This window comes from Centrocercus urophasianus, unplaced genomic scaffold (assembly GCF_019232065.1).
Source record: "Centrocercus urophasianus isolate 14NV4802_14NV808 unplaced genomic scaffold, USGS_Curo_1.0 seq_36, whole genome shotgun sequence".
In the NCBI taxonomy this organism is placed as follows: domain Eukaryota; kingdom Metazoa; phylum Chordata; class Aves; order Galliformes; family Phasianidae; genus Centrocercus; species Centrocercus urophasianus.
In genome coordinates this window covers 5,090,388-5,108,178 of record NW_024884933.1, presented here as the reverse complement: position 1 = coordinate 5,108,178, position 17,791 = coordinate 5,090,388, and the positions used below count along the sequence as shown (strand labels likewise).

General features: G+C 41.6%; 2 protein-coding genes and 1 long non-coding RNA gene across 5 annotated transcripts in view; 1 reads left to right on the top strand and 2 right to left on the bottom strand.

Annotated features, from left to right (window-relative positions):
• On the bottom strand, nucleotides 1–3,370 carry LOC122167304. Its single transcript, XR_006171005.1, has 3 exons — nucleotides 3,292–3,370; nucleotides 963–1,102; nucleotides 1–83 (listed from the first exon to the last, which is right to left on the bottom strand). It is a non-coding gene; the product is annotated as an uncharacterized LOC122167304 (long non-coding RNA).
• A 3,782-nt stretch (nucleotides 3,371–7,152) lies between these two features.
• On the top strand, nucleotides 7,153–11,486 carry FAAP20 (FA core complex associated protein 20). 2 transcript variants are annotated; one of them, XM_042831477.1, is made up of 4 exons: nucleotides 7,153–7,236; nucleotides 8,702–8,849; nucleotides 9,435–10,057; nucleotides 10,517–11,486. In XM_042831477.1, exons 1-4 carry the CDS (start codon nucleotides 7,163–7,165, stop codon nucleotides 10,587–10,589), a joined length of 918 nt encoding a protein of 305 aa, XP_042687411.1. In that variant the 5' UTR covers nucleotides 7,153–7,162; the 3' UTR covers nucleotides 10,590–11,486. The 2 variants fall into 2 exon arrangements, with proteins under 2 accessions (XP_042687411.1, XP_042687412.1); XM_042831478.1 differs by lacking the exon at nucleotides 7,153–7,236 and adding an exon at nucleotides 7,398–7,574.
• PRKCZ (protein kinase C zeta) overlaps nucleotides 11,040–17,791 on the bottom strand; it is a 42,235-nt gene continuing 35,483 nt past the window's right edge. Inside the window, exons 18-20 of one of the 2 annotated variants that reach the window (XR_006170968.1) lie at nucleotides 15,078–15,193; nucleotides 13,060–13,730; nucleotides 11,040–12,971 (exon numbers count right to left, since the gene is read on the bottom strand). Coding sequence is in view for 1 of the 2 variants with exons in the window: in XM_042831476.1 (XP_042687410.1) it covers nucleotides 13,643–13,730; nucleotides 15,078–15,193 (204 nt within the window). In the remaining variant the exon portion in view is untranslated. Of the gene's footprint in view, nucleotides 13,731–15,077; nucleotides 15,194–17,791 lie in introns of both variants that reach the window. The other variant, XM_042831476.1, reaches the window with a different exon arrangement.

Sequence of the window (17,791 nt, the reverse complement as noted above, 5' to 3'; positions counted from 1 at the left end):
AAAATAAGCACCAAAATTTCCCCTCCTCGTTTCTGATTTTTGTTTCCCCTCAGGTGATGACACCGTGCTCCTTTCTGGCTCTCCTGAAACACATCATGTGCTCTGGGTCACAGACTGCTCTGGGAAACTTTGTTTATGCAGAGTTATTGTCTCGGAATGTATTGTGAGATAGACATTAAGGGTCTTTACATTTAAATATGCATAAATAAAATAGGAACTATAGGCATAAGTATAGTATGCATTAATTACAGTAAGTTTGTTTTCAGCTGCACTACTATAAAGAAATACACTTCTTCAGAGGTTTGTTTTTTTTGGTATAACAGATTCTGTTTAGTTTAGACCTGCAGCTCAGCCCATTTCAGACTTCTACAAACAAAACAATTAAAACAGCAGAAGCTTATTGAATATTGGTTGCTTCAGACAACTCAATTTAATGCAGACTTGTTTTATGCAAACATAGGAATTTTAAGAGTACTAGCTTCTTAGAATTGGCAAAAAGGTAATAATTCAGCAGGAGCAGAAACTATCTGTAGTTCCTGCCAAGTGGATGAGCTTTCCCACAAGAGGACAAAGGGAGAAGAGTCCAGATGAAACTAATTGATGATGAGTAGTAACAATCCTATGGAGTTCTGGGGCAATTTGATACTTCTGTAGTATTGATCTGTCCTCAGGCATATGCTTTATGAACAAATAAATCTTCCATAAACACTTAATGAGGCAAGTAGTTTCCATCCCACATACGAAAAAAGCAGGGTCGGTAGGTGTGAACACAGATGGAGGTGGTTCTAGAAGTGAAATGAAAAGGTGGAGTCCTGGGATTATGCTCAACTCTTCTGTTCTGCAGTAGTTAATTTAGAAGTCTTGCTGAAGGGAGGGGAGTCTGACCAGTTTTTCATTACACGCTGTGGACATGTGCATGCAACCCCTGACACAAAGCATCCCCAACCTGCTCTATGACCTACCTGAGTGCACACAGTACAGCTCGTGCCCACAGGACTGGAGCAGGAATCCACAGTGATGATTCTGTGCTCGGAGGGCACATTGCACCCCATCGGAAGGATGTCACGCTGCCAGATGTGTGCTCCATTACATTCTTCTAGTCCTGAAGGAAAAACACTTTAAATTCATACATATAATATTCTTGTTAATGTGAGACAGGAGACTGGCAACATGCCAGTACCAGAGCCAGGAGATGGAAAAAACAGCAAACTAGTAGAGTCTCCCAATGTGAAGCAGACAGATCTATTGTAAGCTGTCTCCATCCTTGGGGCTGGATGGCCCAGGATGATTTGCGAGCACAATATTTACAACTAACACACATGAAATACATTATGGGTAGAAATAAATCTCCTAACATGCAGAGAGAACAGTTAAGATAAAAGAATGCATATGGTAAACTAGGTGAATGTCATTAGAAGCGTGGCACTAAAGCCAGAGCACGTCTTTGGGGCAAAGGATACTGCATGTTTGCACTAATGTTTATCAGTACTCTGGAAGACAAGATGTTAGGAGAAGACTTTTCCTTATTAGTAGTAATTTTTTTCTAGTGAATTTAAAGCTGCTGATGAAAGATATGGTGACAAAAACATCTGGAAGTAAAACACTGCTATAAAGGAGTGTTAGTCTTGTGCCTGCTTCATGAACAGGTACAGGTACAGTCCAAAACCAGACTAATTCTTAACTCACTCATGAAGGGAGCAGCAGTGTGAAGCTCCAGTTACACAGCAATACTGCTTGGAGGTGACGTGTCTACGTCATTTTTTTTGCTGCTTTATTTGTTGGTGTTTTGTGGGGGGGGGGGGGGGGGTGTCATTGTCATTTGGTGTTTTTTTATTTAAAGTAGTCTAAATGGTTTTGATTTACAGATGCTGGGAGGAGCAAACATCTACTTTAACATCTTTGACAAGGTGCCACAGTTCTGTTACAACAAGATATAATCTGAGCAGAATGACCTTTCATATTGACAATGTCACAAGATTGTTTTATGCCCAATGAACTGAAACTATGTAAATAAACCAAGCTCAGGTTAGCCTGAGTCCAATATGACATCTGGAGAAGAGAAACCATAGCTCTACTGTATGTTACCATCAGGTCTTCCAAATTAGTCCCAGTTTGCACTTCTATCAAGTCAAGCACTAATGAAGGACAGAAGAGTAAGTATCAAAAAGGAAGGAATTTAGGAAGGAACATCCTGAGTATTTGCAAGGATTTTCTGTAATGCAGCACAGCACAGCACTGCACTGCACCACTGGAGCACAACCACAATGCTCTCAGTGAGAAGATCCATAGTTGCCTTAATGGCTTTGACTATACCTTCAGATTTAATAGGATTTCTAAACCAGCTATCCTTAATAATCACCAAATTACACAAACCTATTTTCCACGTTTATTTTTACCAAGAAATGCTTTTCTGTTCAATTATATTCTATTTAAAGTTGATTTAATACGCTGTTCTAGTACCAACATGCCACATTAACTGGTACTGGCATTTTTGCCCCACTGCTTTGTGGTTTCATGCCCATAAAAAAGACATGTGATCTGCTGTAATTACTGCAGCTATTACTTATGGATTTTTTTTTTATTTTATTTTATTTTATTTTTTTTTGGTGGAGCCCTTAAGTACATTGATTTCAAAGGATGCACAGAAAACAGGACAAATTCAAATGGCTATAGGCCACAATATTATGAGACACACGTTAAAAAACAAAACAAAACAAAACAAAGAACAGAGAAATGTGAAAACCTCAAGACATTTTTGATCCTAATTTCAGAGCCAAAATCCTTTAAAATGTGGGCAGATTATACAACTCCCTCAGCAGAATCCTAGGCTGGGCCACAGAACCCAGGGCTCCATGCCATCAAACCTAATCTTTGTTTGAGATCTGAAACATTCTCTCCAACAGTTTTCAGTCACATTGCAAAATTGTAGAGGAAGATGAAAGGCAGATTCTCCCCGCCTCTCTCACACTAACCCCAGGGCCTAGAAACATCAGGACTTGATTTAACCAAACGCACAGTGGGCCAGAAAAATGATGAGTGATACCAGGACGTGACTGAAACACAGAAGACTTCATCTGATCCACAGTTTTCCATTGGATCTACTCAGAACCTTGAGCAAACCGAGCCCAAATTACGATCTTAGCACAAATTAAAGTGGTATGTTCAGAGAGCCACTTATTTTTACTTAACTGCAGTAGTTTCAATACTGCTGTTACTTGTACCTTGAGGTCATTGTGCAGGCTCCTTGCCAATTTGGTTTAGGTTGTCTAAATGAAGCTAAATGACTCTTACCATCTCCAGTTGCTGATGACAATGATGACTGTATGCACCTTTTTCTCTATGTTTACTTCAGTCCATCGGCCAGGAGCAAAGCAATCCTCCTCCAGCACACCTCCCTCAAGTAGGGCACAGGGAGAACAGCAAACAAACAAACAGGAAAAGAAAACATCACTCGCAGCACCTTTTCATGTAATAGTAACAGCCTTTTGGTGCCATCATCAGCTATGGCATTTCATTCACACAGAACACTTGTGGGCACATCACATATGTTTTTCCACTCAACGTATTTTTAAATGTTTCCCAGGCAACTGTTTCAATACAATATGCCTCCTTGGCAACCTGGTACCCACAAATGCCATGCCACTCTCCCCAGCCCTCTTTTTTAGGTCTTCCTGTCTCGGCACATAAATGTCACATGGCTGGATTTTGTACGTACAGCCACACAAGTCCTGAACCTGTTCCTACTCTTTGAATGGGAAGGCTGAATGGAAAAGATGAGCTGCTCACTCATCTGTGCACATCAACAAATTCAAGTTCCGGTGCGGTACTGGAGGAAGCAGGTTCCAAAGCCAGTGACTTTTCATTGAAGGCTACGTCACCTAGCACTAAAATTAGGGAGAGCTTACATAACTGTCTCCATTCAGCTGATTTTCTCAAGAAATGGCAATGGGCTCACACTTCTCAGAATGAAACTGCACGTCATCATTATTCTCCTGCCTGTGCTAAAGGAAATCTTTCACAGCTTTCTTAATTTTGTGGCTTCAATTGTAATACGTCCCATCAATGAAAGTAGTCAGAATTTCCCATCTCTCTGCAGACAGCTGTCAGTACTGTGTGAGCCCATAAGGCTGAGTTTCTCTTCCCAGCGCCGCATTTGCTGCTGCTGGGCTGCAGAGGACAGAATGCTGGAGTCCCATCACTGCAGGAGCTCTCACTGATGTTTTACTACATGTACTTCAGCTCCCTGTGCTATCTTTAGGGACATTTTCTTTACAGCATTTAGCAGAATGGACATGCTCATTCTAGAGTGAAGTCACAGCATGTTTGACAAGAACAAAATTTATCAACACCTACTCCTTAACCAAGTGTGAGTTAGAACAAGTAATCACAACACAATAACATTTCAATTTTCTAGCAAAGCACTGTTTATTCTTAACGTTATCCTCTGATCCTGGAGCTATTGCTACAGAACCAAAGATATCTAAAAGGACCAAAACTATCTGACAGCATCAGTTGCCATAAAAAATAAATAAAAGTTTTAACAACTGTGTGGGCTTTAGCCTCAAAGTGGTTTGTTAACAAGATAGTAGCTCATGCATACAATTATATGATTCCCTGAGAGAAACCTTGCAGAGACCACGGTGCCACTTCTTCATCGAATACTCCACAACAATAGCTGAAAATTACAATTTGTCCAGGCTATCAAACGCCTGACACTCCAAATTCTACACCGGCAGCAAAAATCTCCTCCCTGTCTGTGAGCTGTTGTATCTGTAATAGAGACCCTGCATTACCAGGCTTTCTAATTCTTCCCAAATGCAGAAGCTCTCATTCAATGTTGCAGCTGTTGGGTAGGAAATCAGAAATAGCAGAAGGCGGATTAGTTGATAATGTACCAGTTCTTCCCCAGCAAATGCTGCCACCTGCGTTTTACACTCTCCTCTTTCCCTCAGCCCAAGAAAAGATCGCTTGGTTTGTTTGGCAGGCTTAAATGATTGTGGAATTGCAAAAGGATTAGAATTTGTTATAATAGCCCCTTCTTCCTGAGAGCAAAAGTTAAAACTGAGGCCCAATTTACAGCAAGAATCGGGAAACATGTAAGTAAAGATTAAGCATGTGCAGCTCGATGAGCCTCTACAGGGAGTAGATAACTGCACATGCTGGCACTCCATTTACAAGGAAATCCCTAAAGATAATCTGTAGAAGCATTCTAGCTTCCAAAAGCTCAAATCCTTCGACCATTGGCTCAACTCCAGTTAAGGCTGCTGCTGATAAAGACTTGTCTTTGCATTTCCATGAGAACTTTTGTGTAAGATCACAAAACAACTGCAGTTATTGAATTAAGGAAGACTCAAAGTCAAGAGAGAAGTAATGGGATTTCCATGCCAGTTGAGGAAACTACAGCATGATCTCACCCAGCATGGCAGAACCAGGAGCAGGTCCCATTTCACTCTTCACCTTTATGCTACGGCAAGTCCATTTTTAATTCCGGAAAGATACAAATTAAAAATCATCAGCTACACCAGTAATTTGTGTTTTAATACCAGTAATAGTGAAAAATACACTATTCCTTTCATTATATTCTGTCACTTGTCATCCTTGCCGCACACTAATTAATTTTTAAGCTCACCCGTAACAAAGCTGTTGCAAACGTTCTAATGCACGAGTCATAATACCACACAGCAACACCTGCAGCAGGAAAAACAGCCAACACTTCTGATGACCATACCTAACAGCACCAACCTGCGAGTGCAACGCATGCTTTAGGAGGAGAGGATTGCCCAGCTACATTGCAAAGGGTCACAAGATGGGTAAAACACTGACAGACATCACAGGAACAAAGGAAGGAACTGCGGTGTGAGCAAACATTCCTGTAGATGCACCCAGGAATACGCACAGGCGCCTGCAGACGTGAGCTCGGTCAAAAAGCTCTCACTGCCCCCCGGATTTTCTTTAAGCAGGATTTCTGCGCTGTTTGCTGCCGCCAAGCGGTGGTTATTAGTAGTGTAACATCATTCACAGCCTTAATGAAGGCCAGCAAATAAAATCAGACCTCATCGCCCTTGTCATGGCATTTCCAGCCACTCACGCGGCTGAGCCCCTCTTTCCACCTACTCTTTATTTCCTCCTGCTGTTCTTTGCTGTCTGCTGCCATCACTGCGGTCCTTCCTGCAGCCCTAAAGCTCCACATTCACCACTCCAAACAGAATCACAGAATGGCCGGGGTTGGAAGGGACTTCAAGGATGATGAATCTCCAGCCCCCTGCCACACACAGGGCCACCAACCTCCACATTTCACACCAGCCCAGGCTGCCCAGGGCCCCATCTAACCCGGCCTTGAAGACCTCCAGGGATGGACGGGGCATCCACAGCCTCTCTGGGCAGCTGTTCCAGCACCTCACCACTCTCATAGCAAAGAACTTCCCCTGATATCCAACCTAAATCTTCCCTCCCTCAACTTTAAACCATTTCTATCAACTTCAAACCATTTCTTAAAACCACTTCTCACCTGGTTCTGCCTGGGATGCTGATAGTGCCTGCCCTGCCAGGGTGGAAAGGAAAACCAGGGTGGAACCTCATCTCCTCTCTCAGGGAAGCAGCTTCTAAATGGCGGCAGAAGCAAAAAGCATCACAGTTACTTCTGGGGTGCTGCAGCAGATGAGAAAAACACTCAAAACCGTCCTGCCAGAAGAACTGATCAGCATCGCTTTTTCTGGAGAAGGAATCAGATCTGAGATGTACTCTTAATCTACTTTAATACTTAAGTTTGCAGCTGTTGGCTGCAGCCCCGCACGGCAGCACGCAGCACTTTGTTGAGGGCACAAAGACCCACGCAGGGTTTTGCTGTGAGCCGTTCCCTCACAGCTGCGCAGAGCGGGAGGCGGCCGCTCCAACCCCCGCGTTGACCAGAACGCTTCAAAAACACAACTTATTACTGAGGAGATAGCTTTCCAACCCGAGCTGTTAACTCGCTACGGGCCGAGCAGAGCCCATCACGCGGCGGGGCGACGCCTCCCCGCTCAGCCCGCCTCCCTCACCGTTCAGTCGGCGCAGCTCTAAGGGCGGAGTCGCCCAACGGCCGCGCTGAGGCGGCGCCTTTTCCGCCCAACGGCCGAGCGCGCGCAGCGCCGCCTCCTCAATCGTCTCCGCGCGTGCCGCTGCCATGGCTGAGGAAGGAGCTGCCAAGCTGCGCCTCAAGGCCAGGAAGGCGCCGACAGCCTGCGGCCGGGAGCGCCAGTGAGTGCGGGCAGGGCGGGGAAGGGCTCCGCAAAAGGGGCCTGGCGTGGGGAGGCGTTTCTCGCCTTCACGGAGGGCGGAAGCGGCAACACCGCCTCACGCGGCCGCGGGCAGCGCCTCGGGCGCCGTTGCGTCTCCAGCACGTTGTGCGGTTGTGTTTGAGGTCCCTTCATAAAGCACACGAGGTCTTATTAAAACTTGAAATGCACCGCACTTACGGGGCGCCGGGCCCTGCGCCTTCTGCCTTTGCCACCGCGGGACTGGTGAGGAAAGCTGATGCGTGAAAATGAAGCTGGCTTTCTTCAGAGCAGGAAGAGTTTCTCTTTCCCAGCCCTCGGGTAAGGGAGGATGGAGGAAAGGAGGTCCTGCGGTCAGAGGTGGCCCTTCCAAAACCTCCTCAGGTGTTCCTGAGAATCGTCCTCATCATTCAGCATCGCCTCAGGGCTGCCAGCCCAGAAAACGCTTCAGCCAGAAGTGAGAAGAGCAGAGCACAATTCCCACTGACAATCCTTCCTCTTCCAATTGGCTCGATACAACCCTGCGCGCATAAAACCCTTATTATGCTTACTTTATGGTTAATCCTTTCTAATGCCTTCCTAGGAAGGATTAGATAGAGTTGTTTAGAAAGCTAATCAGTAATTTCAGATTGCCACGTGGGAGCAGCCGAGCACACACAGGAAGCGTTGCCTTCCTCAATGCACACAATGATTCCGTGCTCAGCAGGTACCACGTTTGGTCTTTGAGAAGAAAACAGCAGCTACACTTCACTGTACCACTCAGAAATGAAGACAAAAATAAGTGCCTATATCTCATTTGTTATAAGCAGAATGTAATTATTTTAGTGGATGATTTGGAAAACAAGGGTAGACTGCAAAATGAGCTTACAGACAAAATAATTTCTTCTTGTTCTAGAAGAAGCTTGCTGTAGGCTAGACAAAGGTTCCCTTGATAAACAAGTGGCACAATAAACAGCTGAACTTTTTTTCCTCCACAGGGAGTCTCACTTCTTTTAAACTGTGAGAAGTCTGCATTGGTTTACTTATTCCCACTGACAAATAGCTTTTAAGTGCCTCTCTGTGGTTTTACATGCCAAAATTGTCAAATATAATGCTACCTTCAGCACACAGTGCTACTTGATCAACAGAAAATAGGTAAAAAGGGAATTCTGTGCAGTGCAAATGGAAGAGGCATGCCAGTCTGCAATCATAAAACCCCTACCTTGTGCTTAGCCAGGAACAGAGGAGGTCAGCATGCTTAGCCATTGTGTTGGGCTGAAATAGGTTAATATACCATCAGCTATCGGACATTTGATTTTAGAACATCTGTTGCTAAAGCAACAGCTAGGAACATAAATGTTTTAGGAAACCTCAGCACTACGCTAGATGAATTAAGAGGCAGAATAATAGCTATGTATTTTTTTTCCCTCTCTCCCCACCCCCACTACTGGAACTCCCTTGCTTTTCAGAGCATCAACTGACAGAAGTTCCTGGTTTGAAAAAAATGATTTAAATGAGTGTGAAAAAACATGGAGCTTGCTACTGAGGAGCATCAGTCAAGATTTACAATGCACAATTTGGCAAACAGTGCCCCACTTTCCAGAGTTCTTCAGAAAGGTAAAGGAAGTGCATTGTATCCTGTTTGTCTTTGCTTTGTGCCATGCTTACAGTACTGACAGTCTGAATGAGGGTATCAGAGACAACGCTCTGAAATGACTTTTAAATAGATGATTTGCAGCTCTTCACTCTACATACATTGCAGGGAACGGAAGGACAATTCCTGCAAAGAGGTTCTCTGTGCAGGCATAAGTACCAGCACGTCCCTAAAGAAAGGGAATGGGAAAACGTAAATGGTAATAGACTAATTACACAGTATCAGGTATTACACTGCTCCATTACTGAATACAATCTTAAAATACAAGACACTGCACTTGTAAAGCAGATCTTTTTTCTCCCCCTAAACAACAGCAGGTGAGTGTTCTCTGTGGGACATACAAGAACATCCTATTTGTGTTCAGTGGGAATTATTTAGAAATGTTAAGACACTTCTAGGAAGTTGTTAATTGCTTTGCAAGTGCTGGAGATAGATGTCAATAAGATGCTCATTGCTTCCAATGTAGTCTAGCTTTCTGTCTTTTTAGTATGTCCAGCTTTGTTTTTAGTGTATGGATTTGTTCTGAAGACATTGTGGGTATGTCACAGAGCTCTGAGGAAGAGAGTCTACAAAACCAAGAAGTTTTCAAAGTTGGAATGAAAGACTTCCACTGGACACCATTTCCAGCCTTTCACAGGGAACAAAATTTTAAACCAGAAGGTTTTAGCTCCCCTCAGCTAATAGAAACACAGACGGAGCATTTACATGAAGAATGGGACCAAGAAGATGAACTGAAAAGTTTACCTTCTGCATCTGAGCAAAGACGCTGTAAAACTAATACAGATCCAAAAAACATGGCCTGGGAAGACACGAGAGGTTTTTCCAAGGCAGATGCAGATCTCAAGCCATCTAAAGACACACAGCATAAAACTTCTACATGCTACCTGGCATTGTCACAAAGAGCTGTAAAAGCTCCAAGCATTCAACAGCATTGCGGAGGGACTGTGCAGAACAGCAAGGAGAACAGAAAACAAGAGAAAAGAGAGCTTCAAGCACAAACGCATCACAGCAGTACTTCACTTGGTGAGACCAGAAGTGTGCCTGCAGAAAGGAAACCTCCTCTGGGGAGCATGGCTGGAAATGAGAGCTGCAAGGAGAATTCTGGACATCAGAGTGAAGGATCTTCAACTCTTGACAGCTGCCCAATGTGTCTGATTCGTTTCAATGAAACGTGAGTCTCCTATTTCTCTGTGCTGTCTTCCATCTATACAAAAAGCAATACTTCTGGCTACATTCTATGTGATGTTATGAAAATCAAGTAGGCGAAATTTTTACTTGGCTTTTTAATGGCAGAATTCAGCCCTCCATTACTAACTACCTCTATTAAAAAATCTCCCTTCCAGCAATTTAGCACCTACTCTACAATTTACTGTACAATGTGAGTTATGTTTTTTCTTGAAATAACACCACTTACTAGCATTTAGGTTTTTGCAGTTGCTGAAAGCTAATACGGCTCTGAACAGGTCCTCGAACACCGCAGGCTGTCTGCCAAACACTGTCCTTCTCTGAAAGGCTGAATGAGACAAAAGAATGGCTTCATCAACGAGATTTTACAGGAATTGAGAGGAGGGGAGGAGTGGCATAAATGGAGTTGTTTGGCTCTATCTCACCGAGTTCTTTTTGTTTGCAGGCTGTCACAATTGGATATCGATGGCCATCTTGCTAGATGCTTATCTGAAAGCACAGATGATATCGTGTGGTAAACCCAGAATAATGAAGAGCAAAGGGACAAAGTCAAGTATGAACCTTTCTCTGAGGAGGAGGAAAGATGTGTCAAGGAAACATGTCCTTGTCTCAAACTTCCTGAAATATCATCTATCAGGAACTGAGAAGGTCAGGTGCCACCTGCCTGTTGTTTGGGATGGTTTTAAGTCCTCCCATATGTAACCAAAATAGCTGAGACAAGCACGTGCAGCTGCCTTCGCGGAACGTGAAAGAGCACAGCAAACCAGTACCTGAACTTCTGTCTCAGCAAACCTTTCTTCTGGACCTCAAGAGCCAGCAGTTCAGATGTGAGCCAAGTCCATTGAATAAACAGACTACAGCACTGAAGTACAGGCATAATTCTGCAGGTTTTTTAATTTACAATAAGGTCGCTTTAAAAAGTGCAAGTTGGACATAGCTCAGTTTACTGATAAATAATAACAATTAACTTTTTCATTAAAGTCTTTAATAGATGTGCAAGAATATAAATGATCTTAGCTGTTATGGATTAGTATACCATCTTCTGCACAAATAAAACTGGTCAAAGATCCCAACTAATTAATTATACAAAACTACAAGAACATATTTACTGTTTTACAATCATTATATTAGCTAGAATTTTCATTTACTATTTCAAATAAGACAACTATATATCATAACCAGATCCATTTGCAATATATTAGGATTTTTTTTAAACCACACATTACATCCTTCATTTTCTTTTATTTATAAAACAAGTACTTTATATAAAAAATTTCCCCTTCATTATGAACAGAACATTATTCATACACTTGCACATGAGCAACCAAACTTGTATCCAGCAAACTATTTGGCAACACAGCAACATTGTAAATGCCTGTAAGTTTTTAAATAAATCAAGTGTTCTTTACAATGTTTGTTCAGCAGATACGTCTCTGTTCTGCCTTCCCTCCCTCCCAAAAATGTTCTGGCCACCCAGGAACACGTTTAAAAAACAAAAACCAACAAATCACATTTATAATCTTTCAAGTTCTATGCCTCAGCACATCAGAGGACAGCTTCATCTGCCCCGTTTCCTTTCATGAGCTGCCTGCAGTCGCTAGTGTAGCTATTGATCAGCTGTTTAACCAGGGGAACTGAAACAAAAAGTTTTCAGGGTAAACAAAGCAGTTGACAAGGAGAAGAAAAAAATAATCTGAAAATGACAGATTTAAAAGATTTTGTCTTCTAGATAAAGTATCTAAAATCCAGGCATTTGAGGCAAGTACTTCTTACTGGTTAAATTATTTAGTGCTGATTAAAACACATCTTGCTTAATACAAAAAGCTACAGTCAACTGAGAGAAACCCACAACTTAGATCTGAATGGGATTAATAGAACTAAACCACACATCTGCATAATTGTTGCTAATGAAGGGATACAAAATGTGGACTGTTAATGGTTAATTGAAAGTTTTAAACAATGTTTTGGCAGTCTCATCCTAGCACCTCATGACTTGGATGTGAATCCAAAAGATGTCATGTTCAGCACCTAATGCAATGCTGTACCCTGAGAAAACCAGATGTTAATACAAAGAAAGTGAGAGTGTTGCATTTTGTCCTGCAGTTTACACCAAATTAGGCGAGATGACATGGCACAGGGTTTCTCAATATTTCCTGTTTTGTATTTACAACCCACACCATATAGCAAACCAAAAACCCAGCAAAAAGAAATAGTGCCTCACGTTGTTGCTTTAGAGGCAGGTGAGTCCTCACAAGCATCTGACATTTCAGATAGCAATGCACACCAATTCCCATTCGTAGTGACAGAGCTTTTCCAAGCTGGTAACTGACCTGGATGGAACACACACCTTTCCCCACCTTCCCTGTCCCCCAGCCCACCCCATTTCTACAGGAAGGGGTTTGACAGTTACTGTTGTGTACTCAAGTTCTTGGCTATGCTTTGTTCTTCAATTAAAAAGAAGTTACTACTTGGATGCAAACCATTTTTACCAAAACATCCCATTCTTTTATGTAGAATGATTAGTTTATTAATATGCACTGAGCAATCGTAAGCAGACAGTTTATCATAAGCAGGAGGTGTGCTTTATCAGGAAAGCTGACTGCTATGGTTATTCTAGAGTCACTATTTAAACTTTAAGGCTATGCTTTATTATTAATGCTTCCTCTCTGTTTCTGAGTATTCGTGCTGTTGATGAGAACACTTTCCAAAGATCTGGTACACAATATCACTGTAGGTGTAGGCACTGCTTCAATATTTCCAGAAATCCTTCCTGTGCAAATTTAGTTTTCTTCAATTGATACATTTTGGTAGATTTGGAATTTAAAACAACAGATTTGGAAACTGATACTATACAATTTAACTCGGAATTAATATTGCTGAGTCACTCCACATGTCAAATTCTACAAAGAAACAAGTGAACATTAGGTTGCAGCTGTGAACCATGTTTATATGTAAATGATTACTTGAATATTAACAAGCAGAACTTACCAGGTTTAAGAACGCTCCAAATATGTAACAACTCTTCAATGCAGTTTATCCATTTAGGCACTTAAATCTTGTACCCAAACTTATGTTTTGATTGCTAATAAAACACAACTCCTTTTAAATACATCTGAGACGTTTAGACAGGTACCACTTGTGAAAAAAGGCATCAAAAATAAGCTTCAACACCACCGTAATATATTTTATTCTTCAGGATGTTACACTAATATTCTTCAACTGGAACTCATTGCATCAAATGTTTGTAGAAAGCGTGCAGTTCTCAAACTTGTCCAGAAACTCCTTTCCCAGAGATGCAATGAGTGTTTCAATCCTTCATGAAATAGGCACAAAATGTAAATTCCTTCATTAATGAAGCCAGTTGTGTCAGTGCCCAGAATTTAAGAATAACTTAGTGGTGGTAAGACACCCACCAAAATCATTATTCTCTTCTTTGATTTTCAGCAGCAATTTTTTTTTAAATCATTGGTCTCCATCCAGAATCTTACAGTTCCCAGCCTCGCATGCATATACTGTAGGTAAGTATAAATTTAAGGTCATTCACATCGTCCACAGCAAAGATGCCTTTCCCTCATACTGTTTCTTCCGTTGACAGCAACAATGGATTAATATATTCAAATCCTTCAAATTCTGACTGGTCTATTCGTTTTATTATATCTCTGAAAAACAAAAAACAAATGTCATTTTACTGGTTGCAGGTAGTGGTGTTGCTGTGTCTGTTTTCTTCAGGTAACAGCAGAATACCTACAGGAAGCTGTGTCACAGACATACAGAAGGATCAACAAATGGGACAAAAGGTTGGGACACCTCTGAAGATGTATTTCATACTCATGGTTCATCCCATTCACGGGGCCAACCTAGGATTGCAGCAGGCACTTTAATACAAAGAGGCTCTGAAATGCCGTTGTCTTTCAGAAGAGTTCAGCTTTGTTGTGTAGCAGCAAAGAAGAAGGGAAGCACACAGAAGCATACAAGGCTGGAATGTGCCTGCTAATAGTTACTACGTGCAACAGCCTCTTGCACAGATGGCACACAACTGCATGCAGCACTTCAGGCAGTAACTGGTAAATTAGGAATAGTAAATCCATTACTAAATGCCCAATTCCAAAAACTACTTCAGAATTGGCTTTATTAGGCACCCAAAAAGAGCCACAGATTGATCTGGGCACACCTTCATTAACCAGCTCTGCAGAATCCAGTTACAACTCTAGAACACAACAAATTGGTTTTCTTCCAATGTGAAGAAGGCAGCAGGCTGCAGATGTTTGGAAAACAAATGCAGTATAGTCTACAGCACAGGGCTTCTAGCCTAATGAGGAAAAAGCAAGCAGAGGAAATTAAAAATACTGAAAATAAAAAACAAGTGTATGAAGTAGAAGCAAAGCTTTCCTGCTGTCTCACAGTAAAGCTCTCCTGAAAAAATTCTTGCTGCACTGCAATTTCAATATTATTTGTCTCACGTTTTTGGGAAAACTCAGCATTTCCTGATTCACTTTTGATCTGCACCAAATGCCAGACAAGCAGCAAATAGCCTCACTGTACTTGTGACAAAACAGCACCACGCAATAATGCTTCACACACAAGCGACAGCTACAAGAACGCTTCTTCTGATGTTTGCCCCGTACTGCATAGAGCTTCTCCTCGTCCTTCCAGACATCAGTCAAGCTTCCAACTTGAACTGTTAGCACTTCTGTAAATACCCCAAACTGTGTACAGTTACTTTAGTAGAGTTTGGACAATCTAAGATCCAAACTGCCTGGGTTCGAACTAAATGCTGATGCTGAGCAAGCACGTGCCCAACAGTAAATTAATGAGGTGTTCTGACCAACTTAGGGATTATGAGCAATTTTCTAATATACAGAAAGTAAGGTAAGTTGTAGAATATTTGAAGACATTGACTATGTACTAAAGCTAAGTACATATTTCAAGATCACTATGAGAAAACAACTTTTATAACTTAAGATGAATTTAATGTGTGACTGTATTCAGGGAAAAAGAAAGCTTACTCATCATCTGGGGTTAGCTGCACAGGTTCACTGGTGAACTGCGTATCAAAGTTGTCCAGACCATAATCATCTGTGATCTGAGGCTGAAATGGAGGGGTTGTTTGCTTCTTTTCCAGCTAGGAAAAAATACAATGGGAGAGGAAGAAAAGTTACAGATATTCAGTAATTTGTAAACTCCCTAAAAGTAACATAAATTGGCTTGAAAGTACATGTGTAACTATGGTTACTTATTTCTATATTTTAATATTGGTGGAAGGTACAAACATGCTAGTAAGTTTTTTTCTAATAGACTGACACTGAATGGTACATGCTTCTGGATTATATCTAAAGGGCAGCAAAAGGACAACAACTGGAGAAATAATCAGAAATTACCTTCAAACTTGAATAATAGAAAAGCTGTTTCTCAAGTCTCTCACCATATAAATTAAGAAAAAAAAAAAAACCTGCTGCTCTGTAAATCTGGTTCAAGATTTAAAATTGACAGCACATTCAAGCCAAGAAGCCTCCCAGAATCTCTCACATTTTCCCCCCTCCTATAAGTGTCTCTAAAGCTGCCTCTTGCAAAGGCATTTACATCAAGACATCCAGACTTACTGGTTAATGTTAGCTCCAGCACAGAACAAAACTGTAAGCAGCTTTTACTAACATCCCCATCAATGGCTACTCATTAAAAGCAAGAGCCATCATAATAGCTAAAGCAACCCAGAAATTCATTTTGCAATTAAAATGCATCTTTAAGTGTATTTACATACAATGCTTCCTGCTATGAGAACACAAAGCCACTGTTTATCTGCCATATCAAGGACTGCCAAAACACGCGAAAAAACCACTTTTGATTCAAATAATGCTGCTCTAATCATTAAGAACCTTCTCTCATTTGCTGCAGCAGCAGTGTGCTCAACAGAAGCTATAGTTTATTTATTAAGGCAAATCCCTGCTATCACCCAGAGTTGTAAGACTGCTCTTATCACAGCTCTGAGTGACACAGGAGCTGCTGACAGGTTGTGATGTGTTGAAATCTATCCACAGCAGTTAAAAACAGGAAATCCCCCTTGCTTAGCTTGTTCCAAGGGAAGTCATGGACGGGTGTTTTGACTTCCAAAAGCAGGAGGATGCCCACACACATCTACCCTGCTTTGTGAGCAGGTCGCCGACCACAGTGAGATGCTGCAAGACCTGGCCAACTACATCACATATTGCCTGAAATACAAACTAGCACTACCACAGTAATACAATGGAAATAATGCAGAACGTCTCCCCGTTGAAGCACTGTAGAGTAAGAAGCACCCAAAGTTTTAATAAATCAAGTTTTTGTAGGATTGTCTATAAGCAGTTCTAACGGATTTGTATACTTCTTGCATGGTTCTTTAAGGTATCATACATCAAATATTTGTGGATAGAATTCATCATGACTTGATATCTGACAGCATAGTCTAAAGTAACGACAGCAACAAAAACAAAGTGCTCTCACTGCTTCGTAAGAGAAAAGACAAAACCAAATTAAAAAGGTTTCCATTCACACTTAAACACAAAATGCTGTAACCAAGGCAGCACTAGCTGCCCCTCTTCCCAGCTCTACCACGTGGCAAACACTCGTTCTAATTCCTGCATAAGACACAGCCCAAGCAGCAGCCAAGTCAGTGCTACTGCTCAACTCCACATGAGCAAACAAGCCATTCCAAAGCATTACAGTCCGGAAAATCAGTGAGGTAAACAATACCAACTAACACCAAAGGCAAGAACTTAAATCATCAGAACACAGTGTGAACTGAGGAGCATTGTGCACACACAGCCAGAGCAGTGAATGTTTCCAGCACGCAGTTCTAAGCATCCGTGGCATTTCAAGGTCACATCATTAATGCCACATGATGTTATTTCTCTGCCCTGCAAACACACATTTCATGGGAAGGTAACCAACCAAATTCTAATGCCTACAGTTATTGATATGCTGAGGCTATGACTTAAACTGAAACAAATACATAATTTAGGGATGCAATGTAAAGGTAACAAAGTATTTATGCTAGAGAAAAATGATGCATAAAAAAGTGTAACATTTTCTAAAATGTGAAACATCTACACATCTCTAACACCTCACTAATCAGAAACGTTAAGAAAATAAGTAAACTAAGCAAATACAGATAAAAATGAAGAGCACCTTTCATTCCAAGTAAGTGATTCTACCGATTAACAACAGATAGCAAAAATCTTCATAGGCAGATTCACCATGATGAGAACTGATGAGCTTAATTATCAAATGCACCAAGTACAAGGATATCATACAAATTAGCTCACATTTTTTAATGCAAACAAGTTTTCCTACATACTCTAAAGGTTATGCTGCTGTTAGTCTGTCTTTAAGGAAGCTACTGCAATGATTTCAGAGACCAACCCAGATCAGTGCCTCAGGAAAAAGCAAGTCTCAAGTTCTGGCCTTCCCAAACCCCACACATCACTGACCACAGCTTTGCCAGAGTTCTTCCACACCCAGCCCTTCCTCCACCTCTCTCCCACGCTCTGTGTCCACCTCAGCTCATATAGCCAGGAAATAGAGGTAGTAAACTGCTGAACTCCGTCTGGAAAGCCACTCTTGAGAGACAGAACTTACTGTTTTTAAATATTCACTTGAATCTCTCAACTTTCTATTACAAACCAATAATACTGCCATCAGGTCCCATGCTCTGGTTTTATTTTATGATCACACTTTGGCATTTGTT